Source organism: Epinephelus moara, chromosome 3 (assembly GCF_006386435.1).
Source record: "Epinephelus moara isolate mb chromosome 3, YSFRI_EMoa_1.0, whole genome shotgun sequence".
NCBI lineage: Eukaryota > Metazoa > Chordata > Actinopteri > Perciformes > Serranidae > Epinephelus > Epinephelus moara.
The window spans coordinates 35,986,593-36,013,177 of record NC_065508.1 but is presented as its reverse complement, the minus strand read 5'-3'; the positions used below and the strand labels follow the sequence as shown (position 1 = coordinate 36,013,177).

Here is a 26,585-nt window from a genome sequence, read left to right as displayed (position 1 = left end):
AAACAGAAATGTAAATACAACTACAAATCAATGAGATACTGATATCACAGGACTAATATTATCACATGATCTCCGTGTTTGGAGAAATGTGGCTGATCATTTGCAGCGATATTTTTACTTGACAAAGTACAGACATGGCAAATTCACATGGGATTAAGATCACAGACAAACTAGACACAGACAAGCAATTATTACAAATTCCTAGAGGTCTCCAGGTAATTCTACTCCCATATGAATATAAGTGGGACTGCCTCGACTTAAAGGAAAAAAACAAAAAAACATGAAAATACAGAATTTGGTGCTGTGAAATAAGTCACCTTAACTAGAATGCTCTATTGGTCCTAAAGCCTAACTGATCACAGACAACTATATTTTTGTGCAGTGATGATATGTAACCAAGTACATTGAATCAAGTACTGTACTTCAGTATAATTTTGAGGTAGTTGCTTTAACTACCTCAAAATTAACTGCTTTAACTCCACAGCATTTGAGGGAAATATTGTACTTTTTACTCCACTTCATGTATTTCATAACTTGAGTTACTTGTTAATTTGCATAGTCAAATTATCAATACAAAATATAAAGAAGTAATATAATAAGCATAAGAAATATTATAAGTAACAAGTAAAACTACCCAGTTCTATGTAACATAATTAAAATGAGCTCAACCTTTGTCAGCTGCAACGTTAAAGTGATAAATACATTAATGCATCAATAATTACAATTCAATAATATGTTATATGTTACTCTTAAATGGGCCATTCTGCATAATGAGTTACTTTTGCTTATACTTATGTACCTGCACTTAAGTTAATTCTGAATGCAGGACTTTTACTTGTAACAAAGTATTTTTACACTGTGTTACTTCTACTTTTAAGTAGGCTAAGTAGAGTATTTGAGTACATTGTCCACCACTGTTTCAGTGTAACTTTAGCATAACAATAGTCTTCAGTTTGAACCATGGCCGCAGAGTATGCAGATCTGAATCAATGATAAACTGAGGCCACTGAACCCATCATGAGCTGTTGGAGGAGTTATACAATGGAAGAAACATAGTTACTTGTTAGACTTTCCTTTTGAAGCTTGCCCTTCAAAACACTGCACTTGGATGGGGATTTTAAATCATCACAAATACTGCAGGAGAAAGTTAAATTAAACTCCTTCATCTACCCAAGACATTTTTATAGATAGACAATGAAATATTGCAATGTTTTCATGAAGTGACAGAGCAATGAGCAAGTGTCTTCAGCATCTTTTCATGCTGGAAGCCCAGGGTAGAGAAAAGGCAGTATAGTGGGAGAGGCAGTGGTTAGATGTCTATCCCTAGCTGAGATAACAAAGCATAGGAGTAGCTGGCTGTGTGCAGGAGGATGTGCAATGCGACAACAGCATATATGATTTCAGTTGCTGAGAAACTATAGTGACAGATGTGATGCCAGACATTACTGGGATTAATGTTCACCTTGGACTTGCAGATGTAGCACATGTTAAATGTATTTGAGCTCCCTGGTCGAGTAAACTAATAGTTAAAATGCTGTAAGATGGGTCTGTACTTTCCATTCACCAGGCCAGGCCTAACTGTTATATACTGTGTAACATTCCCTATGGTCAGTGCTACTGAAGGAACCATTGGGTTGATTGACACAAATAGACATTCATGGTAGACGTTCATGAGGATGAATCCTGATGACTTTGGTGCTCCCCTGAATTCTCCTGTAGTGCCATCAGCAGTTTGACATTTGTGGGTCAGAATGAAACATCATGTCAACTGTCAGACTGACTACTGTGCAATTTGCAGCTGTCATTTGTGAACTTTAGTGATATCTCTATCAAGTGCCAATATCAGGTTGAACATTTAATTTGTCCAATTTTGGTTTTTCAATCAAACAATTTGGTTTGTTTTACAATAAGAATTATATGCAACTCCAACCAGACAATTTGATTGGTCAACTAGACATTTAGAACATGATCAAATGAGCATAACAGCACATTGTGCTCATCACTAAGAATATTACTCTGCAATTTCCATGGCAACATTGTAACTTCCAAAGCTAAATGAAAAAGCAGCAGGCTACAATATTCATACAAAATGGATTGTTTTGTTGTTAATTTTTATTCTGATCAACTGCCCATAATGAATATCATTTATGGTGCTGTTAGACTGCAGCAAAGTGAAAGTGAAAATGTTGTTTTTTAAAGGCTTAACACGCACAAATAAGCAGAAGTAAGCAAAAAATAAAAATAATAATAAAAAAGAATAATACACAATACAAAAATATAAATAAATAAGCAAAAAGCCTTTTTACTTTATATAATAAACCATAATTCCCTCTCTAATGTCTATTGTATAGTGCCGTGAAAACATCAACAAATTTCTTCTTAAAACAGCTGTATTTATGGATTGAAGTAGAATATTTCATTAGATAAAAATGTTGTGAATTTTCTACCTTCTTTTAATACATTTTGAATTTTGGATTGTACAATGCTCTGGAGTTAACTGTTTTAGAATAGAAAATGTTTGGATGACATCAGCTGTGCCAGTCGATGTCAAGGTGATATCTTAAAAACAGCTGATGTGAAGTTTATGGATGCAGAAGCGATATCTATCCATGAAAACTTTTTTTTTTCTTTTTAGTAGTTTTGTTGTTAACAAGATTGAGGTAGCAAGACAGCATTGTGTTTATATGTGGGGTATTTATTCAGTTTGGGCAATCCCACAATCTCTACAAAGCATTTACTTAAGGATGCTGGAAGACTCAACAGGGACTAGAATCGTATCTGTAGGTCATTACTAAAGATCGACCTACTTGCTGAAGTAATAAGTTTGGTTTCATTAAATAGGAGTCTATTGACGTGACTGATGGTTTTCCAGTTATTAGTCCTACCCATTGAATTTCCATGGAAACGGAGACAGCAGAAAGTGTTTTATTTCGAGAACGGATTGCCCCATAATATGAGTATATTTTGACTGTGTCTTTGATTTTGTTGGTGATTGTTGTATTAACAGAATATTACACTAATGAATGGTCTTTACCATCATTCCTGGCATGACAGTGATGCGGCAGGACCAAGGCACTCGCGCCTCTTGTGTAATATTGCTTAATTACAGTCTGTACAGATCCAGTTCCTGCTATAATATCAGCCAGTGGCAGTTCTAACACATTGTGTGCCCCAGCAACAGCTCAACAGTCAAAGTTCTGCACGTTTATTACCACAATGCAGATAAACAACCCAAACAACAATAAAAAATAATATAAAAATATGTGCGAATTTGCTTTCAGTAACATGTTGTACATGTGTTATAATAACCATATTGATCAATAATAAGTAAAAAACACAATTACAAATAAACTTGATCCGAAGAATAAAAAATAAAATAATATGACACTGTGAATAATAATAACAATGTCGCCGATAGGCGACACTGATGTTTTATATTGCTGTTCCTTTTGATTTTTGTTCTTATTTATTCTTCTTTTGTTCCAGGGAAACACAGAAATCTACACTTTAAAAAAATAAATTAACAGCTTTTAAGTCATTCAGTCCTTCACTACACTACTTTTAAATGAGCACAAATTCAATAATACAGATTTATGAAACAACCTTTAACATAAACGTCTTTCACACACAAAAAAAACATTTTAAAAAATAAGCAAAAAACCTTTTTACTATATATGATACATCATGACTCCCTCACTAACATGTATTATATAGTGCAGTGGAAACATCAACAAAAGGCCTCTATTATTACCTCCACCAAGGAGGTTATGTTTTCGCCGGCACTGGTCTGTTTGTTTGTTTGTCTGCAAAATAACTCAAAAAGTTATGAACGGATTTTGATGAAATTTTCAGAAAAGGTGGATAATGGGACAAGGAACAGATGATAAAAAAAAAACAAAAAAAAAACAAACAAAGTGGATAAAATAATAAATAAAGTCTATCATCTGCCTAGCCTGGTTCCAGACCATAGACCCCACCCACTCAACTGAGTAGGCTTGCATCTCTGGTCTGGCATACTGCAATGAATTTGCGATTTATCTTGTCCAAACGATGGAAGGACCAATGGGGGCGGGTCAAGCATTTAGCCAGTCAGCGCCACGCTGATGTCAAGCTGTGCGCCGGTGGGTAACTGGTGAGGATAGCAACAATGGCGACCGCTACAGCTCCTACAGACCACATTAACGATGCTATCAAGGTATTTCGCCACTACTCGCGTTAATGGAGGACCAAATTAAGGAAGCTGCTAAACTGGATTTAACGGCGATGCAGCTGGGCGTGCTCGACGACGGAGACATTTTAAACGGGTAATGCTCGCTTGTTTTCGGCACCCCCGAGGCATGGATACTAATGACGTCAGATTCTGGGTGAGTCGTTGATCTCTACTGATTGGTTAGGGAAAAATCAAATTCCCTCCCCCTTGTAAATCGCCTTCAGTGGAGGCGATGTCAGACTGAAGGTTCTGGGAGCTTCAGTCTGACACTCAGGCTATCATCTGACAGCCTTAGCAGCAATTCCAATTTCTAAAGACGGTGAAAATAGCGCCATCTGGTGGCCGGAAAGCACGTCTTGTTCTACTTGCTAAATGTTGTTGTAATTCTAAAGTTGAAATTAATGTTCTGTGTTGGAAAAAAGAAAGTTAAAAACACAAAAAAACATATTATATTCTGTGTTGGTACAAAATAAAAACTAAATAAATACACCACAGTGTCTCCATGGTGAAGGCATATATAACCTAATAATAATAGTGATGCAGGCTGCAAAATCTGATGCAGAGGGGGAGGGAATATCACCTACTTGGCGGAGGTCTGCACTCTCTGAGTGCTTTTCTAGTTTAGTACGATTTCCTGTGCAGTTATGTTGTCGTGGCCTTATGTATCATTTTCTAAATAATAGTAGTAAAAGTATTAGTACAAAACAGTAAAAGATAAACATTTTGATTTTTTTTTTGTCCTTCCACCATTTGTGGCACCCCCTATTGACGATGACGCCCTTAGCGTTAGCCTATACTGCCTATTCCAGGCCGGCAATGATGTCAGCTCACCTGTTTTTACAACTTTACAAACATTTGCTTGTTCCTCCCACAAGAGCAGTGCTTCTTTCACAATCTCACTGACAAGTGATTTTGAATGTCAGAAGTCATGTTTATTTGGACACAGTACAAACTGACTGACAATCTCAAGACCATCCCCAACATTGATCCACTTCATCACATTTCATCCACTTCATCACATTCAGTCAGTCATGTAGTTTGACTTTGGATGTTGTTTTGGAAGCACAAGCTCACTTTTGTTTTTATTTTAGTGGTGTAATATGTATGTGGTGTAATATTTTCCCTGATCTCCCATATTTGGAAAGGTGTAAAAAATACCACCATGATGTTTTCTGTCATCAGTCCTTTATCTATGAATAAGTGCAAGTTAGAAAAGAGGAAAGATTAGTCCACAAAGTCCACTAAGCTTTTAAGTTGGGTTCAGGATCTTTTGGGTTTAACCGCTGGACATTGATACAAGGTAACAGAAGATAAGGAACAAGATGTAGTGAAACAATGCTGTGGTTGCAAGAAAAGTATATTTGTGGCCAACCATTTATTTTATATGAAACAAGCTTGATTGATTTACACAAAACTGTGGGCCAGGACTAAAAAAAAAAGACATAAAATGTGCTTTTCTTTTTCTCTCTCTTTCTTCACATTTTAACACTGCTAACATTTATATTGCAATACTTTACATTGAAGATGTGTAGGGGTTAAGACAAGTATTCTGCTGCTATATGTTTGTATCCTGCAGGAACACTCCCTCTTAGAACTTCCTACCCAGTGTCCAACATGTTTTCCTCCTGTCTAAGGTAATATATACCAGAAGAAGTGCTCTGAGTTCTCATCTTAGTCTGCTAGGCATGCAGCAGCAGTGTAGAAACCTGAAACAGAGCTGAGCATTGCGCTCACTCATTAAATATAAAGGTTTATTGGTTGCTAGAAATTGTATGTCACTCAAACCAGAGTGGGTACTAAATTGTTGAACACCAAGAATTAAGTGCTGATGCTCATCTGGTGGATTGGACACTAGGGCTGGGGTGATTCATTGGCAAAATCGACGTCACTTGACGACTGTTGCTTCTTCCTCTGCAAGCCACTTTGCAACCTGCATTCATCCCAGCTCCTCCTTTTCATGCTGCTGCTCCAGTCTGTTATTGTTTTAGTTATTTGCATTGATCAACACTGATGAAAAAATACTTTTGCCAGTGATTATCTAAACTGCATATTACTACATTGACTGTATATAATAATGCACGTAGCTACCCTGATGCCACCCATTGGTTTGTGGACTCCTGTTATGAAGCCTTGAACTTGGAATTTCGGCCGTCACCATCTTGGTTTTCTGAAATTAGCTGTAGAGACTAAACCATGTTTTGTACCAGGCTGTAAACATGGCATTTTAACATGAGGGTCTACCAGGATTGACTCTGTTTTGGAGCCAGCCTCAAGTGGCCATTCAGTGAACTGCAGTTTTTGGCACTTCGACATTGGTTTAATTTTCCAGCCTTGGAGGTTGCCGCTTGTATTACTATCGTGATGAAATAAATCCAAGTCATAACCACTTTGAGGTTTAAGTCAAGTACAGTAAAATACTGTAATCACTGTATACAGTGATTAAATTAATGTATGTGCCACAGCAATCCTTTTGAATTTGAGGTCCAGTATTTTTCTGATCAGGCATCATATTATTATTATTATTAGTAGTAGTATAACACAGCAGTAACATGGAAATAGGACTAATTTGAAAGTATATCACTTTTATCATTGTTTTTAAGAGAGGATGATTAAATTTTATTTTATTTTATTTATTTTTCATTTTATTGAAATATTAATCTGACAAGATGTTGTTATTTATCTTTGGTAAATTAACTGTTATATTAATAAAGCAATAAAAAATAATCTAATCTCTCTGTGTTTTGTTGTTTATACTGAGACTCTGAGGCTGTGTTACTGATAAATGCTGCACAGATGACAGAGGAGCCTGGGCCATGGGCCCCTAATGACTGAATGTCAACATGAGTCAACAAGAAGATACTCCAATCTGTACAACATCTCGCTCAATGGTGTCACAGTTGTTGTAGATATCTAAGTCCCCAGACCTTTTAACATTTGACCCAGAGGGTGTGACTGGCAGCAGGCAACTGCCTTCTCTCCTTAAAGGTATAGTTCAGATTTTTTGAGGTGGGGTTGTTTGGGGTTCTTATCAATAGACAGTGTATTATATACAGTAGATGTCAGTCGGGAAACCCCCCTTTTAAAGAGGCAGCAATGTACTGTAATGGAGGGGTCAGCAACGAATCATGTTTTAGCCACCTACAAAAAGTCCCATCAAAAACAATCAATATCAGTGTAAGTGCAGTGTAAGTGAGATATTTTTCAATGATTTAGCTTTCCATCAGACAGCCTGTTCCTACAGGTAAGCCAATTATGGCTTCAATTCCCAATCTTTTACACTAAGCCACCAGACCCCATTGACAAAAACTCTAATTTTGACTCACTGAACATGGGAGCTGCTAGTCTATGGCTGCTTTTATCACTTAGCTAGTTTATGTTACTGTGTGACTTTGGAGTTTGAAAGGGTTAGTTAGGTTTACCAAAGTCACACAATACCACAAACAAAATATAGTCCCAAGCAGCAATGGGAGCCAACAGCAGGAAACTTGTCCCACCATTACAATGTATACAGCATTTCAGTTACAGCATACTTAAAGGGCCAGTGTGTAATATTTGGCATGGTTTATTGTCAATCTGAATCTGAATCTGAATATTCTACCCATTAATATGTTTANTTTCCTCCTGATGATATATCTCCCCAATGATGGTAGCAGTAGCACTGAATCCCATTCTGTGCATTCAGCCTCTCTTCTCGCCCGCTCAGCATCAAACACATGGAGTTCCTCATCTGTATGCTCCGGCTCAAACAGGTAGGGCTCTGGGTCTGTGTCCGCTACAAGAAACTCTTCAAAATCGCGTTCAAAGTCGTCCATTGCAGCTACTATAGTCCGGAGATATTGCTAGGCTAAATAAACAGCTGAGCTCTGTTTGCCGGCTACGCTGTCAGTCAGTGTGCGGGCTGGAGATTGGTGGAGCAGAGGTGGGAGGGGTCCCCACTCGGTATGGTAAACGAGTATGTGTGTATGAAGTGTGTGTGTTACGTCAGAAGAGTCAGAGTTTGGGACGGAGTCTTTTACCCCCTGGAGTGTTACCAGAGTTTTTGGAGTGCTCAAATAAACTGGCCTTTTTCCCGAACGCTCCTCTGGTCTCCTGCTCGTGAGGGATTCATTACAATATCGTAACATGGTTTAGATTTCTAAATAAATATTCACCTCGTCTCTAGATAGACCTACTCCTGAACTACTCGTGCGCAAGGCTTTTTGTCCCTACGAGGCCACCGTTATTTACCCGACGGGAGGGGTGAGCGAGTGAGCCCTGCAATCTAGAATTTGACCACTGATGTCACTGTTTTCAACCCATTTTACACACTGGCCCTTTAAAGTCAGGACATTTGCCTTCCTTCAGGGAACTGAACGAAACTTGGTCTGTATGTTCAGATGATAGTACTTGATGTGTCCACCTAGTTTAATCAGGATTGCTTGCTTGAAGAAATCTTGAGTTATGGACTATATCCTGCGAAGGCCCACCCTTGGTGAGGTTTTTTCACCGAATTTGACCAAATTTGCTCACATATAAAATAAAGTTCATATATCATATTCATCAAAAGATGCTGTATGCTGCGTGTCGTGTTAATAAACTCAAATTTCATCAAGTTCTATTCATTTGACTATTTTTCAAAACTATTCAAAATAGTGGAAAATCCAATGGGCAGATCCTAACAGTTCAAGAGGCAGTTTTGTAGAGCAAATTGAGTTGGACCTACGAGATGAATTTTAAATCATTTGGGCATTTCATATGAGGGGCAAAGCCTTTCCAATATTGGCCTAACTTACAGCACCACCATCTGGCTGATTGGTGTATTTTTTGTAGGCATGTTAAGAACACCACTCAAGATGCCTCATTAGGACTGGTCAAATTCATCTTGAGGTATCAGTTAAAATGTAATAGACCACGCCCACTTTCACCAATCAACATGACACTTGAACATTTGATTAATACTTGGCCCCAGAGCATTTAGACCAGCTATGGGGAAATTCTGGGGAATTTTTGGTGCTCTCCCATGGGTCTTGCTCATAATGCTTTGGTAGGCCAGTCCCTTCTTAATATATCTATTAAAATGTATGATTATTAAACGCTTTGTTGATGAGTTTTGGCCATTTTATTTTAAGAAGTTTTATTTGCTTTGCTTTATTTTTTGACCAAGTTTGCTCATTTATTTTTAAAAAGTTGTAAATTTATTCTAAGATGATGTATACCAATTTTGGTGTTGATACACTCACAAGTCATCAAGTTCTATTCATTTAACTGTTGTTCAAAACATTTGAAATGGCAGAAAATCTAGTTAAGTTGACCTTATTGGTTCTTGAGGCTTTTGCAGAGCATATTGAACTGCATATGTGTGCCACAATTCAAGTCAGTCTGACAAGTTTCATGTTTCTAGCTTCTAGAAAATACTCCGTCCTGATTTCTCACTCCAGAGGCTGAGGGTTGATTCATTTTTTGACCTGTAAACCGGCCACGATCCCGGATGTGAGAGGACGCTGGCGTTGTTTGTCCGCCGCTTCTCTGTCCGAAAATCTGTGTTTTTTGTGTGTGTGTTTATCTATCGTTACAGCCACGGATGCCTTTTGCTACAGTCCCATCTGTCTGCTGCTTTTCTGACAGGACACTTTTTGCAACATATGAGAGCTACTTGATTGACAAAACATTAACGCCAGTTTCCTACCTGTCCCGGTGTACTCCACCCCGCTACACCTGCTACTGTAGCTACTGCATCGGCTCCTGCTCCAGGACTAACGTTACGTTAGTGGACTCTGTAATCCAGCCCGTTTTGCTCCGTCCTGCCTCTCTTCGTGTCCCTCTGGCTGTTCTTTGCTGTCGGATTGCTGACCAGGGCAGCTTCACTACTGTCCTCCATCCAGCCTGGTTCACCGCTTCGGCGCTACCTGCCCGGGCCATTGGCGATCTTCTGCAGCAAACATCTTGATTTTCTCCGCCTCTCCTCAGTCCTGTACACTCGGAGAGTTGTTTCCAGGACAGCTAGCCTGCTGTCCTGGTGCGGTGGGCCTCTCGGCTGATAACGCTTTCTCTCAGCTGGTCTGCAACTACTACTAGCGTTGTGCTAACGCTAGCATCCTCCCGGCTTCATGAGGGAGTATGTTGAAACACTCCGCCCCGCAACTTCTCATGTTTACCAACTTCATCAAGCCGCCCCTATGCTTACCGGCCATTAAAAACCTCGGGCTGTTACGCAGTCGACCCAGTATATCCATAGAGGTTCCAAACGTGGGATTGTTTACTCCGGTTCATCACAACAAACCACACGTGTGCACTGCCAAACTGAAGCCTTTGGTGTGTGTTGGTAACGTCACTGCATCCACATCACCAGGCTCAGCACTGAATAATAATACACCCACATTCATGTTGTTAAACACCCGCTACCTTAACAATTAGGCAACACTCATTCATGACGTCATTACTGACCGGAATATAGACATTGTCTGCCTCACTGAAACATGGCAAAATCAACATGACTATCTCACATTAAACCAGGCTACACCCCCTGGCATGGGCCGTGGAGGGGGTCTGGCGGTAATCCATTGTGCTGACATCCCGATAAAACAACTGCCTGTGCCTAATACCACCTCATTTGAGAGTATTGCCTTCTCCCTGGCCACTCACTCACAGATCCAGGTTGTCCTCATTCACCGCCCCCCACCTCAGCCTGCTCCCGCTCTTCATCCACACTCCTGCTTGGTGACTTCAACATCCATGTCGACTCCAGCACCAGCACCATTGCCACTGAGTTTCTGTCACTACTGGACCATTTCAACATCACACAATGTGATGTCCAAGGTCCCACCCCCACTAAGGATCACACACTGGACCTTGTATGCTCAGTTGGCACCACTCCCACCCAACTCCAGTGTCTGGACCTAGCAGTCGCTGACCATCTTGTCATCCTGTTCTCTGTCCCTGTTCCCCTGCCTTCTCAACACACCAAACGCATCATCACGTTCAGGAACATCAAGACAGTATGCACACCTGCTCTTAATGACATGGTTGCATCCCACCTTGCCCCCTACCCTCTAACACCCCTGTTCATAGCCTGTCTCCTACACCTGTCACTGCAGAACTCCGTACCATGAAAGCTGCTGGTCGCCGGCTGGAGAGACTCTCCAAAAGAACTGGCCTCACTGTCCACCTTGAGGCCTATAGGGATCATGTACAGACCTACAAGGAGGCTCTCACTCGGACCAGGACTCACTACTATTCAACCTTGATCAATGACAAACAGAACCAACCAAGGAAACTTTTCTTCACCATCAACCGCCTTCTTCCCCCCCTTGACCACCCTCATCCTCCAGGTGCCCACAACCTCTGCTCTCAATTCCTGAATTCTTTTCAGGACAAAGTGGACTCAATCCACCAGCAGCTCCTAGCGCCTGTCTCCCCTGCACCACCTGCATCACCTACAACCCAAGCTCCTACCATCACTGCTCCTGCTGCACACCCCCCCACATGCCACTTCTCCGCCTCCTCCCCTGTGGATGCCATCCAGGTTACTAGGCTGATCTCCAAGGCCAAGCCCTCCACCTGCTCTCTGGACCCCATGCCCACAGCCCTTGTCAAAGCAGCCCTACCTATCATTTCCCCTATCATTGTTGACATTCTGAACTCCTCCCTGTTATCCGGCATCTCTCCAACTACTTTCAAAACTGCCTCAGTCATCCCCATTTTGAAAAAGCCTGGTCTTGACCCTACTGACCTCAGCAACTACTGGCTGATCTCCAACCTTCCCTTCCTCAGTAAGATCCTGGAAAGAGCAGTTGCTGATCAACTCCACCAGCATATGTCCAACCATGAGCTCTATGAACCCCTCCAGTCTGGCTACCGAAAGCACCACAGCACCGAGACCGCCCTCATCAAAATCACCAATGACCTCCTCATCGCCGCTTACTCTGGTTTGATCAGTATACTCATCCTCCTCGACCTCTCTGCAGCCTTTGACACTGTCTCCCACCCCATCCTTCTCACCCGCCTGGCAGAATACTTTGGCCTCACTGACTCCGCCCTCTCCTTCTTTCGCTAAACAATTTGTTACCCATGCTGGTTCCTCCTCCTCCCGCCTCCGTCAATCACAGTGTCCCCCGAGGCTCAGTACTTGGCCCCCTTCTCTTCAACATTTACATGCTCCCAAAATCTCAACTTTAATTCATATGCCAACGACACCCAGCTCTACATCAGTACAAAACCCTCTACCCATCTGCCCCCTCAGTCTCTCATCAATTGCCTCCTCAAAATAAAATCCTGGTTGACATCTAATCTACTCAAACTCAACAGCAACAAGACAGAGCTCATGGCTGTGGCCCCCAAGGCTCTGCTTGGGAAGGTTGGGGATCTAATCCTAACCATTGACAGTGCCACCATCTTACCATCTGCTGAGGTACGCAACCTGGGAGTGATCCTCGACCCCATCCTCTCATTTCAGACCCACATAAAATCTGTCACCAAATCTGCTTTCCACCACCTGAAAAACATCTCCAGACTCTGGCCATCACTCGCCCCCACCCTCTGGAACTCTCTCCCCCCCGTAATCCGCAACGCCCCTTCACTGGACATTTTCAAATTCACCCTCAAAACTCATCTGTTCACCATGGCTTTTTAATTCAATAATCCATCTCATGCCCAGTGTACCATCACACTGCTTTCTTCTGTTGTTTGTTATAGTTTTGTTGCTTTTCTGTACTGCTTGTGTTGTATTGTACTGTCCTGTTGGTGTTATTGTTTCATTGCTATGTATTGTAAAGTGACCTTGGGTTTCTTGAAAGTTATTATTATTATTATTATTATTTCAGCTCAGGGCAATTTGAGTCACGGCAGAAGACAGCAAATAAAAATGATAAATTGGCACAAAAACAGCAGTACTATAATTAACTGTTCAAGGTAGTGGTAGACCAGCAGCTCCTGTGTTCAGCAATGGTAAATCACTGTATCCATGTTGGTACAGAGCATGCTTCTCCAAAACTGGATGTGCCAACTGACATCTGCTGTATGTATTGGGGCGGCAGTAGCTCAGTCCATAGGGACTTGGGTTGGGAACCGGAGGGCCTGTTCAAGTCTCCGTCCGGACCAAAAATATGGAGCGTGGACTGGTAGCTGGAGAGGTGCCAGTTCACCTCCTGGGCACTGCCGAGGTGCCCCTGAGCAAGGCACCGAACCCCCCAACCGTTCAGAGCGCCTGTCATGGGCTACCCACTCTGACATCTCTCCACTTAGTGCATGTATAGGTCCAGTTTGTGCATGTGTGTGTTCGGACCTCGGGGATTAATAAAGTATATAAAAAAATATATATATATACCGTCTATGGATAAGTACCCCATACAGCCCCACTTCAAAAATCTTAGAACCATTCCTTTAAAACAAAAACAAGAAAACAAAGAAGTCCAACAACAGTCCTTTCTACATAGCCTGCACACTAATGTATGCACAAGCACGTAGCATTTCACAAATAGGAGCCAATCAATGTCCCCTCTCCATGCTTATCTCCTTACAGACAGGTCAGTCACTCTTGTGTCATATTAACAATTCAATTCCCAGATCCCTGCTTCAACACAAAGAACAGCACAGATGAAAGCACAAAAGCTCTGGCTTTTAAATGTAACTCATTATGAATGCAAGCATCTTGCCTGATTACGTGAGGCATGGACACAGTGGAATACAGAAATAGCACTGAACACTTGATTTCCTTCATTCTTCACTAAGGAATAATGGCATAAATGCCATTGAGCATGCACAATGCCACTATCCCTGTTTTGGACATACTTGGCATGACATGCTTGTAAATGCATAATGCTCCACACTGTGTTAATGTTCTCTGCAATAATCTTGTCATTCAAAGTGCCTCCAGAACATTTACATCCATCCTATTATCCTAATTAATTAGTCCAATAACAACAGGGTCAGTTTACTTTCCTGCGAACAATTATGTTGTAATGATGATCTGGAAACAGGTAATGATGGGTAATAAGTGAAGCGAGAAATCCACCAGGGGTCAAACAAAGTCAAAGACGGGGTGATAAACAGAGAGGGGTGAGGGGAAGAGACATGCAGCCAGAAGGTCGGTGATGTAGGAGCCACAGGAATTGTGATAAATTCAAGAGGAAAGTGGGAATAAAGTAGTAAATTGGTCTATAGCTTTACAGAACAAACAAGTTACCTGAGGAGGAGATGAGTTTCCAGCTGATGGAGGGATCTGGTTTACCGCTTGCTTGGCACATCAGGGTGACATTGGAGCCTTCATTTACCACAATATCTCTTGACAGGTTGATGATTTTCGGTGGTACTGTGGAAGCAAATGAAAAATGTGTACATTTATAAAAGGATGAAGGAGAAAATGGTGAACTCTGCCAAGTTTACACTTCAAGTTTGTATTTTTTGTATCTTTTGCAGTTGTTTTTATTTTAATCTGTCTCTTCCAAGTCTCCCTTACTTCAAGGAAGTCTATATAAATTGTTGGGGTAAGTTTGCAAACTCAGCTCGTTCTCATTTCCAGGGTGACAAATACGGCAGCTTGGTCAGTGGTTCTCATCTGATATCAACACACAATGCACCCTTTTTTTTTTTTTTAAAGATATTTTTGGGGGGCATTTTTAGCCTTTATTTGACAGGACAGACAAGCGTGAAAGGGGGAGAGAGAGAGAGGGAGTGACATGCAGCAAAGGGCCACAGGCTGGAGTCGAACCCAGGCCACTGCGGCAGCAGCCTTGTACATGGTGCGCCTGCTCTACCACTAAGCCACCGACGCCCCACAATGCACCCTTTTAGTGTCTGCCAGTGCACTGGTCTTTTCACTAACTAATGTAAATCCATCTGTTGCCATGACATAGTATAAAGAGCAAGAAGGAGTGGGAAGGGTGGTGCATGGGTCAAACAAAAAAAGGACTTTCACCCAGGAGACCGCTGTTTGTCTCCCAGGTGACAATGAAAGTCAACATTGAGGATTTTTTTTCTTCCTTCAGTTGAACTGTTTACTATAAAGTAACATACTTAAATTAAAACTTTCTTCTTTTTCTTTTTTTTTTTTGAACATTTAGTGACGTTTGAACATGTCCTCCAATAACATGACATCATCAGTCAGCCTATAGCTCTCTTTCTTTCTCTCCTCTTCCTACTTAATGCATTGCTCTGTCTTGGCCTCTTTCATAAGGCTATCTGGCTATGTCAGTTATTTAGAAACAGAATTCCAAAATATATTTTTCAATCAATCAAACCATAATAAATAAAACAACAGTAATATTTAACAATAAAAATAACACACCCAAATGAAAACTTTTCTTTTTTTGGGACATTAGAACATGAACATGTCCTGGAAATAACACAAAGCATCAGTATGTCTCTCTCTCTCTCTCTCTCTCTCTCTCTCTCTCTCTCTCTCTCTCTCTCTCTCTCTCCTTCTTAATACTGTTTTTTGTCTCTCAGCTCTTTTCTTGGCCCTTGCTGTGTCTATTTCTCTAGTGTCCACTGCAGATCCACTAAATATATACAGTCTGTGGGCAAGACACCTGAGAGATGCGTCGAGAAGTGCAATGTAGCCAATCAGAGGCAAAGTAGGGCGGGTCTTACCAAGAAAACGCAACGCCAACACAAAGCAGCAGGCAGAATAAACTGAAGTATTACTATGTGATGTCATACGGAAGTTCTTCCCTCATCTACGTGCCTTGGTGTTAAGCATTTGACTAAAAAAATCTGTTGAAGTCCATATAAGTCCACATATTTAAATCTCAGTCATCATAATGTCCTGTAAAAATATTTCCCTCTGAGACTATGTAGGCCTAACTCCATGTCCTGACAGCAAGCATCTCTCTGTCCACACTGAATCCATTAAAAATGCAATTCTGCAATGTCATGTAAAAAAACCACTCAGGATATCAGCTGTGCGCTCGAGATCATACTTAAGATGTAACCACTTAAAAGTTCAAGTACTTGTGGTCTTCTTATGCTTGTACTTTTTAAACAGAAAACATACATTTTATATTGTGATATTTACTGTTGGATAAAATAAAAACCCAACTACATCTTCTAATAGTACTCCATCTCCCTTCTGTAGCTGCCCTGTCCTAAAATCCAGCAATGCTCCGTGTTGCTCACTACAGGGTTCCTACGGTCATGACATTCCTGAAAAAGTTATGAAATTAGAAAAACTGTTTATTGTATTAGTAATTTAAGATCTCTGTGTGATTGTTGAAATGTTGCTAGTCACATGACACACATTGGCATATGCAGCTAGTTGGTGGTAAGAATGTCTATTGGGCGAGTACAGTTAGCAAGGGCTAGTTTGCTTATCCACAAATGCCTGGCAAGTGCTTGTTCAAAAATGTATGGCTTTTGAACAACCAATATAATGCATAGCTCAAGAGAAAGGCAGAGCCTAGCCACACTGGATGTAAACCCTGCAAGAAAAATGTTTTGATGTTGGCAACATGGGGGAAGTGGCAGCTGCGTGACAACTTAAACTGATGCTAAACCAATCCATTGCACATCCATCCATGATCACCTATTTTACACTACCAAAATAAATTCACATGAATGGGGTAAAATTATAAGGAAAAGTTAAAGAAAAGTTTTTTAAATTCATTGAAGAAAATGTGTGGGAACCCCGTCACTACAGCTCACGTCATGATCCCAGTCTCTATCTGAACCCAAACCATGATGTGTTTTGTAAACCTACTCACATAATTTTATTGCCTAAACCTAAAGCCAAAAAATATCATGCTTGTTTAGATGTTCCTTTGCAAACTTCTGACACTGAATTCTGTGGTGAGGACACAGGAAAGGTTTTCTTCTGATGACTCTTACATGAAGGTCATATTTGTACAGGTGTCACTGCACAGTAGAACAGTGCACCACCACTCCAGAGTCTGATAGATCTTTCTGCAGGTCTTTTGCAGTCAGACAGGGGTTTTGATTTGCTTTTCTAACAATGCTACGAGCAGCTCTCTCATAAGTTTGCTTGTTGTTCCAGACCTCAACTTGACCTCCACAGTTCCTGTTAACTGTCATGTCTTTCTGCAACCTGAAAACACTCTGTTATCTTCTTATAGCCTTCCCCTGCTTTGTGGGCATCAGTTATTTTAGTTTTCAGAGTGATAAGCAGCTGTTTAGAGGAGCCCATGGCTGCTGATTGTTTTTTATACTGTATATTTATAAACCCTAACAAGCTAATTATGGTCTGAGACCCTGGTAAAAGTTGCCTGAGAGCTTACCCAGCAAGCATTTTTTGGTTTAAAAAACGTCTAATAGCCGTCTACATGAAGACCTGACGTCTAGGCTAAATCACGGCTGAATTTGGGCTGTCAGTGAAATTTTGGTAGACGTCTAACCATAGCCAAAGTGTAGACGTCATCAATTATACGGCTATGTAGAGACCATGTCCAAAAAATGGAGATAAACATATTTTAATTACTGTTGACTCTCCATATGTGATTGAAAATCATACCGCACGCCATCTGCAATGGCGAAAATTACATTTAATCAATTTCAAAATTAAATCGGCTGGATTTGGGTTACATGTAGCTAGACTAAATCGGAGCTAAATATAGCCAATCACGACTATTGGTTGCTGGGAAGTGTCTCGGGGTGCCCAAACTTTTGCATGGTGCTCCTTTCTTTTTTCACTTTAAAATTGTACAAAACAATAAATAATACACTAATTCTGCTTAAAATGTTGAAAAGCATGTTTCATCTTTAACTTCATGCCTTTTTCAGATCAGTTCATCCTCTACTTACTTTAATATTCCAAGTAAACTAAATTCGGACCAGGGATGCCCAAACTTGCATGCCTCTGTATATAATGACAGTGTCCAAAACCACTATCCTGCTTGCTGCTTTACAATTACTGTTTCATATTTACTACAGAGGTTTGAACATTTATTGTTGGTTGCATTTGTTGAAGCTGCTCTGTCAATATCTCTGTCTACATCAGCTGCCTTCCTGGAACTTTTCAGATAGGTAGAGAGGTAGCTCAAGGGATCCACAAGCTCTGAGAAAACATTTGCAGCTCAAGCTGGCATTCAGCTGCACATGTTAAAAGCTTCACGTCTATTTAAATGTGCAGACTCATTGATGAGTGCATGTGATGTGTAGAGGTGGAAGGATTCACATGTTTGTAGTGCAGTTCAAATTTGGTACAATGAGGGAAAAAAGTGTCAGTCACATTTAATGTATGAGACAATCCCCATTCCTTTTCCCACTGACAAATGCAAAACAGTTTCTAATGAATAATGCAAGCACTCCACCAGAGCAGTTGTGTTGGAACATAAAGATATGAATTATACCCTACAACAAAACAGATTTATTTTAAACAGCATAAAGTCAATATCCTCTTTGCAGCACATAAATCAATAAAAGGAAATTATGTTTATATGAAAATGGAATCATCTTTGAATCATGTTTAATTCCCTCTGCTTTGTCACACAGTTTTTAATTCCCTACGGACAAGTAAAGCTTTTTGTTACTGAGCTTTGAATCCAACAAGCAGAGAGAGTGTGTTCCTTCTGCCTTACTCCACTGAAAGTCCATTAAACTGGTTAGCCAGGAGTCCTCATCATTCACAACTGTATACTAAGAAGCCAGGGCCTTACACAGACTTTCTAGGGGGCTGGGGTGAAAAAATGGGCAACTCTACCACATGTACACACATGGCATGCTCTCCCTCTTCATAGCTGAATACTGCACATCAATAGTATTAATTACATTTTCATTATATATTATGGGAGAGAATGAGGTTGGGACAGTGCCTTTTTAGCAAGTTAGAAAGCAACTAAGCCTATGCCATTCATTATGCTCATACTTAGCCACATTGTCTTCACTTTCAACCTCAAAAAGGAGACCTTCTGACTATTCTTCACGTTTTACTCACTGTTTTAAAATCTTTCATGATTTTTCCTCTACCATACTCTCTCTTTTATTATTTTTCTTCTACCATTGTCCTAAGTTTTCCTTGTAAACCTGGGACAGAGACAGTTAGGACAGTTACCCAGGGACAGTATTATTTGCAATTCCTACTTGTTACAGATTAACAAAAAGTAGGCAAAAACAAGACAAAGTATTTATTGAATCAAACACACCGTGAAGTCACTGAGTTAATGTGAGTTAATGAGCATATTTTGAATGTGCAGAGTTTAACTTTTTAAACCTCATTTTAACTCAGATCGTGTTGATATTTATTATTATCATAAGTAATAATATCAATAATAATATAACAATCATAATAATAACAGTAATAATAATAATAATAATTATGATTATAGTAGTAGTAGTAGTTGTTGTTGTTTAGTATGCTCATATTGTAATATAGTTTATATCCTGTGCTATATTCTGAGCTATATTGCTCTACCAAAGTACATTATGCTACTGTATCACTACATTTCACCTTATATATTTTGCTCTACATCTCACACTGTATTATACTGTACTTGAGCTTGGCCCTCTGCTGGGTTCTTCTGCTTGTCTGTTTCTGTGCTTTCTCTTTCTTCATTGAGTGTAATCAGCGGCACACATGAACCAGAGCAGCAGCTGTGGGCAGATCTTTGCATTTAGGCTTTTAGATCTATTGTCATTTCTACAGCACAACACCCATTGCTCATCCACACCCTACACTTCTGACTGTCCTCACACCCACTTGTTTTTTAATTACTTTTCTTTGTTAAGAAATCACTTAATATGCTGTGATCACTTTCTATCACTTCTATCACACCACATCACTTTGCTTGATATGGTATTAGTTTAATACTTCCAGGACAACTAGTCCTGAGTACTGTATGTATACTGCTTGCAATGTGATTTTGAGTCTAATTAGTCTTTGAAAGTTTCTATTTTTATTCTATTCTTATTCAATATACTTTAATTCATTTTATTTTTACCTGTCTCTGTGTACCAGTATTACTTCTGTCCTTGTGCTGCTGCAACACCTACATTTCTCTTCTGGGGATCAATGAAGGCTTATCTTATCTTTTGTAGAGTTATGTATGTTAGGATTTATTGTACACAGATGTTACAAGGGCGTGGATGAGGCACTCCAAGCAGAGCACACACCACTGACCAAGCTATGAATTTACCAACAGTAACTTTGCTAAGTAGTAAACAGATTGCACAATTATCTTCACGGGTGAATGCCTGCTATGTCAAACAACTCAGTTTACATGACAATGTATACACTACCTGCTCAGCTCCTAACAGCAGACAGACACAGTAAAAAGACAAGCTGGTGAACATGGGGGAGCACTTAGAAGCTGTAGACAGATATGTTCTTAGGAGTTTTTAAGACCAAAAACAAAGCTTAAAGAGAGTGAATTTTGGACCTCTGATTGCCAGGTGGACACAAACATAATAAATGAGTTTTATTGTTTTAGTTTACCATAAGTTTACCATATCAACTTAAATGGAATAATGTGTGGCTACAAATCAGTTAGAAGTTTCTATTTTCTTCTGTCAGCAAAAGTGTCAGTTTTGTATTTCTTAAATTTCCTGCTTTTTTTCTTCAGCAGCTCTACCAAAATCAAGTGAGGCAAGCTTGCACTTCTTAATTTATCCTCCATACTGTTCCTCATTTTGCCTCAGCAGTTTTTAAAAATGGGGATTCTTCAACAGCAAAGTGGTCATTGCGATATTGTGTGTGACATCTCATTGGTTTGAAGGGACATGATCGACAGCACTGTTGTCTCCATCTGAAACTTCCCAACACTTAGATTTAATGTAACACTGCACAGGGCTAAAGTTTAAGTAGGCCCCCCGCAACTATATCCAGAAACACACTGTGCCCTATTGAAATATGTTCAGAACCCTTGAACACATTTTCACAGCACAGCACATCTCATTAAGTTCTGATAATGCTTCGTAAGTTGAAAAATCTTGTTTCCCTGTAAACTAATACAAAGAATCCCAGAATAGGGTGTCTCCAATACAGTTTCACTTGTTAAGAACTCCCGATGATTACTGCACTGGTAGTCAATCGATTCAAAGTAAATTCTTAAAGTGTGTTGAGACGTATTGTGTTTGCACTTTCTGCTGTATAAACTGGAGCTGCTGCAAAAATGTATTGATTTCTTAGCAGCAAGAGAATTTTACGGTTACAAGTCTTTTTCTCAAGGCGGACTGCTTAATCAAGCTGTCCTCTAAATGAACTATTGGACAGATTCTCTCAGCCACCACCTCACAGGTATACTCTGCAGGTTCTCCTACAAAACAACGACTAGACTCATACAAAACTAATCCCTCGCTTATGACCCACTAGAAGTGTGTGGCCAGTCTGTTCTCACTCCCAGCTCCTCAAGTACAGCCACTTTGTCAATGATTTCAGCGTCTGATGCTGACATCCACAGGCACCTTTTGTGGCAGTATGATACGCGCTGGGTGGCACCTATTACTGATGCTGCCGGCCACAACTGAACTTGTCAATACCACCGTCAGTGGATGTTGGCATCAGACACGGACGCACCACAACACTCTTAGTGGTGGTATGACACCACCGGCAATGACTATAATATATAGAGCCAGAAAGCCCATATAGGGCGGGTGGGAGGTGCCCACCGATATTGTCACGCAAGCCTGTTCACATCAGACGCGTATTTCTCCACGCCGGTCGACAAGCGCTTCTGCTCCCAGCTGTTGTCTCCGTCACATTTGGGGCTGTTTTTCCATCATGGGTATCTCTCTCTGTTTGCGTGTGTGTGCCCCAACCCCCACCCCCTATAGCCCCCCCCCCCACCCTCTCTCTCTCTCTGCCATAATATAGTAAAGCCAAACCCTGTTCTATTTCCTAAACCCAGCCATGTGCGTGTGTTGGCCAAATGTAGCCACGTGTGTTTGTTGTTGAAGGAAAAAATAATAATTTGTGGTGTTGTACCAACGTAGTGCGTTTATTTCAAAAGACAACAGACAATGCATGTAACAGGCAGACCTTGACACGGCATCCCAGAACGTTAACAAATAACGCATCCAAGATAAATGTAAAAACAAAGTATTTTACTTACATACATCAGTTTATTTTAAAAAAGATTGTATCCATCTAACAAGAAGAAACTGTAAATTTCCTGTGAAAATGGAAAAGTATTTTGAAAAGACACAATGTATGTAGCAAGCATATATTGAGAGCGCGTCGGTAAACATCCAAATCTGACACAGGAGGCTACCTCGTGTGTCATATCTTGACATTAAGGTACACTGACAACGCGGCAGTATTTGAGTTGGGATGAAAACTTATTGGTGTGGCAGTGTATTTATCTGCAGAGACTCTGCCCTCTGCCTGTATTTTCTTCATATTTTGCTGTGTTCGGAACGTTCCTGGGCACAGAGGCAGGTGAGATCAGGACTTAATAAAAAGCTAGCAATCAAATCCCAGACTGTAAACAGCATGCATTAAAGAGGAAACTATGAACATGGCAGACACAGTGCTAGAAAATGTAATTATAGTGAGGTGTAATATAGCAGACAAAGCTGGGGTTGACTTTCGCTTTTGCTGCATAACTGTTAACAGTAGCCAACAAATCCTGCATAATATATCTTAATACTTGAGAGGGATGGCACTGTAGAGTTGTACAGAAGAGGGTTAAAAAATGTGATCATCAGTAGCCAAGGTCTGTGAATCTGAGAAAAAAAAAAAATTCAGGTTGATAATGTTTGCAGCAGCACTAACTGAACAAAACAAGTATTTTCCAAAGAATGAATAAAAGTCGGCTTTAAAGATACAGTTAATAACTTTTATGAAAAGATTAAAAAAAAAAAAACATATTTGCTGAAACTGTCACTTTATTCACACAGCACTAAATTAAACAGATTACTCTGTGATAAAAAAAAAAAAAAAAAATTAAAAGAATTCCTACTCCTCTGCCTACTCTGTTGCCTTCTAATGACCTACTGCATGGGAACAAAAACAACCAATCAGAGCAGAGGAGTTTAACACAGCTTTTTATAATGTCAATCATGGCTCACACTCTGTGGTCAAACTGTCAAACTAGGCAACGCGGAGCAAATACGAGCTAAGATTCTGTTCGTGCATTGCTACTTAATGGCCTCAAATGTTTTCAGAAACATATTTTAGTGTACTTTTTAGCTGTAAAATTAGAACGTTTGTGGCTGGACCACCATGTTGGATACAGTTAAATGGGAGTACCAAGCACGACCCAGCAGCCGGACCAACTTTCTCATTTTACAGTCAAACAGTAGCTAAAATATGTTTCTGAAAATATTTAAAGTGAGAAATAGACAAGACAGTAACATAATCTTGATTTATATTTCATCAGAGTTCCATAGTTTGACAGTTTGACTGCAGTTCAGGGAATGATTGACATGATTGACAGCTGCATTAGAGACTCCTCCGGGCTCATTAGTTGTTTCTGACTGCACCACAGTCTGATTCTTGCGAACGCCATCAAAGGCAGTAGTATTTTTTTTTTTTTTTTTTTTTACCAGACTGACAGTGCCTTTGAAAGTCAAGGATGCTTCCTTGGTAGGAGGGGTCCTCCCAAGTTGGGTCCTACAAAGCCTGGGCAAGACCCCTTCCTAGCATTTGGTGGACACACATTGGAACCGGCTAGCAAGTACCCAGGTGTGCGTCACTTAAGGGGCCTCGTCTTTAACTCTGGCAAATTGAGTACAAAGAATTGTGGGTATTTCATGCCCATTAAGGATACAGACATGCATCCTTGAAAATTCTCTGAAGGAAGGACTCTTCCTTGGTAGAATCCAAAGGATCCTTGACATTGGAACAGTCCTTAGGTGGGATTTGATGACATAGCCTCCTTGAAATTCAGCCAGGATCCTTCCTTTACTTTGAGAAGCACCAGATCTGTTTCATGTACCTCTTTGGGAATGTAGTGACAGTTGCAGCAATCATATATAAACACACACACACATGTATATATATATATATATGTATATATATACATATAAGTGTATGTGCGTGTGTGTGTGTGTGTGTAAAAACTACCAACTCTATCTTTAAGTAAAACTATCAGAGTTATTTCAAACCTATTTTTTTTTAAAAAAAATCTCACAGTACTCAGCACTAAACCTCATGCAGCAATTTTAAAAGAGCACCGAGCAAATTGCCTCTGAACAAGCAAAGGATATATCCATAATACAGAGCAATCTGTTCAGGAAAGGTATTACCAGCTCCATTGAGAGTGCTGCTCCAAGGTGAAGACAGATGGTTACAATCAGGAGTGTAAACCTGCATGTGTGGATCACAGCCTTCGTTATGCCCTTTACATTTTTATAGATCACTCAAAAGAACCACTGGAATGCTGTAATAATAGGATGAAAGAGCTTCTCCTTTTACATGGGACAAACATCCACATAGATGGCACCTATGTCTTTAGCAAGAAAAACTGAGAGGTAGTGTAAAACAGGCGATGACATAATATAATCGCTGAGGCAACTAATTACACTTGCAGTGTTAAAATACTTACAAGTTAAATCATTCCTAATATAACAGTGTTTACACATGGTGAGGGAGATTCAAAATACAATTTACAAGTATGTTGGTTTATTCCATTTCAAATGTGTTTAGCTGTTTTGGATACACAGTGAAGCTCTACTGAATTAGACAATACCATTTCACAGAAAGATGCTTTGTTTTCATCTGGACATTTTGTTTTCAGTGATCCAAAAGTTGTGATTTCTGCTGTGAGGAGACACTTCATTGCACTTTGTAGTAAAAAAGCTCTTCTTGTGCATAGCTCAGAATACAACATAAAATATGAATAGAAATAAGAAGTTGTCACATGAAATCATTTAGGATACAGTTCCACTTAAATGCATATCCTTTAGTTTGTGCTTTTTGAATGACCGTAATAATAAATAATGAATATATGTATAAGATTCATAGAGTGTATAAATAATGGTTGTAGCTACTATGATCCATTGGTTTGTGGACTGCTGTTTTGAAGGCTTGAGTTCGCCTCTTGTTTTTTTGGGAGCCAGAAATGACGACATCTGGACGAGAGGTTGGAACTGTGGTGGAGTGAGGGGTGGATCTGATTCATAAACTGCAGCAACTGTTAGCAGTGCCTCACAGACAGCCTGTCAGTCAAGCAGCCCTGCCCTAAATTTGTATAACTTCGGGCCTTAATAAAATGTAAACAAGTAAATTATAAAAGAAATTCATCCCCTGTACAGTTGTCATGAATGTTGAAATTAGCGACCAAATTAGTGCAAATAAGAAACCAAAACTATTTTCTGTACCAGGCTGTAAACATGTTTATTTCTGCTGAAAAGTTGGGCATTTTAACATGGGGGTCTAGGGGATTTGACTCTGTTTTGGAGCCAGCCTTAAGTGGCCATTAGAGGAACTACACTTTTTTTGGCACTTCATGTTGGCTTCTTTTCTTAGCCTCAGAGGTTGCTGCTTGGTAGGATTGGGCAGTCTGAGGCAGCAGGGTTTTCATTTAGGATCCCTGTGTCCTGAGCGCTCCTCCTCCTTCTGAGCCTCTCATTGCTGGCCTGGTGTTACAGGAAGAAAAGGCTGTTGTCTGGTTGGTTGCGATCTTGATTCTCCTGCCCTTATTTTTGCAGCACCTGGTGTACACATCCTATAGGCAGGGTAGAGCAGTGCTAATTGTATGCTCAGCCGAACAAACCGCACCAGGCAGTGATGTTTCCAATTAGGATGCTCTGTGCCAGGGGTGGTGCTAGGACAGGGCAAGACTAGGGGCTAAGCCCAGAGAAGCCAGAATGTGCGCACTGATATTTGGGGGTGTTTCACTACTACTGTCTACTGCAATCACTACTTTTCATTAACATTTTAATTTTCAATTACATTTCACTCAGTAACACCAACACAATGTCTTTCTGAAGTTGCCTGCTGTTCCTCCTGTTACCTCTGCTCTCCTTTACTCCTGAGCGCTTCTTTCTTCTCAACACATTTTCCTCCCTTGTCCTCAGTGGCGGTTCTAGGCCAGTTTCAATGCGGGGGCCAAGCTAGGGCCAGTCCTTTTGATACAGGGGCACAAAATTTTTGTATATATTTGATTTAAAGGCATCAATCTGGTAAAGTCTGAGAGCCAAGTTATGATGGCAGAATATGCCTAGATTTCAACATCTTTGTGCTTTTTATGTGTGAAAAATGTTCTATTTTTACTTATACAAACACTAGTGGTATGTTATGGTGAAGGGTTACACTTAAAATACGGCTAAGGATTAGTGGTTTAACATTTCAGTAATCAAAAGAAAAATGACTGACGTACTAATGGAGGGCTATTTTATTATTTTAAATCATGTGCAGACAAAATATTCTTTTAAAACTCTCTCACACACACTCACACAGTTACAGATACGCAAAACAATACAACATATGCAATACGAAAAGAAAACAAAAGGTAAGACTCAAATTAATTTCACACAAACAGACACAAATTACTGCTTTCCTCCTTCCCTC

General features: G+C 40.2%; 1 protein-coding gene across 7 annotated transcripts in view; it reads right to left on the bottom strand.

Moving 5' to 3' along the window:
* ntm (neurotrimin) overlaps positions 1-26,585 on the bottom strand; it is a 645,802-nt gene that overhangs the window by 31,919 nt on the left and 587,298 nt on the right. For all 7 annotated transcript variants that reach the window (XM_050036038.1, XM_050036047.1, XM_050036029.1 and 4 more), the window contains one exon: positions 14,370-14,495. In XM_050036038.1, the coding sequence (XP_049891995.1) occupies positions 14,370-14,495 (126 nt within the window). The remainder of the gene's footprint in view (positions 1-14,369; positions 14,496-26,585) is intronic.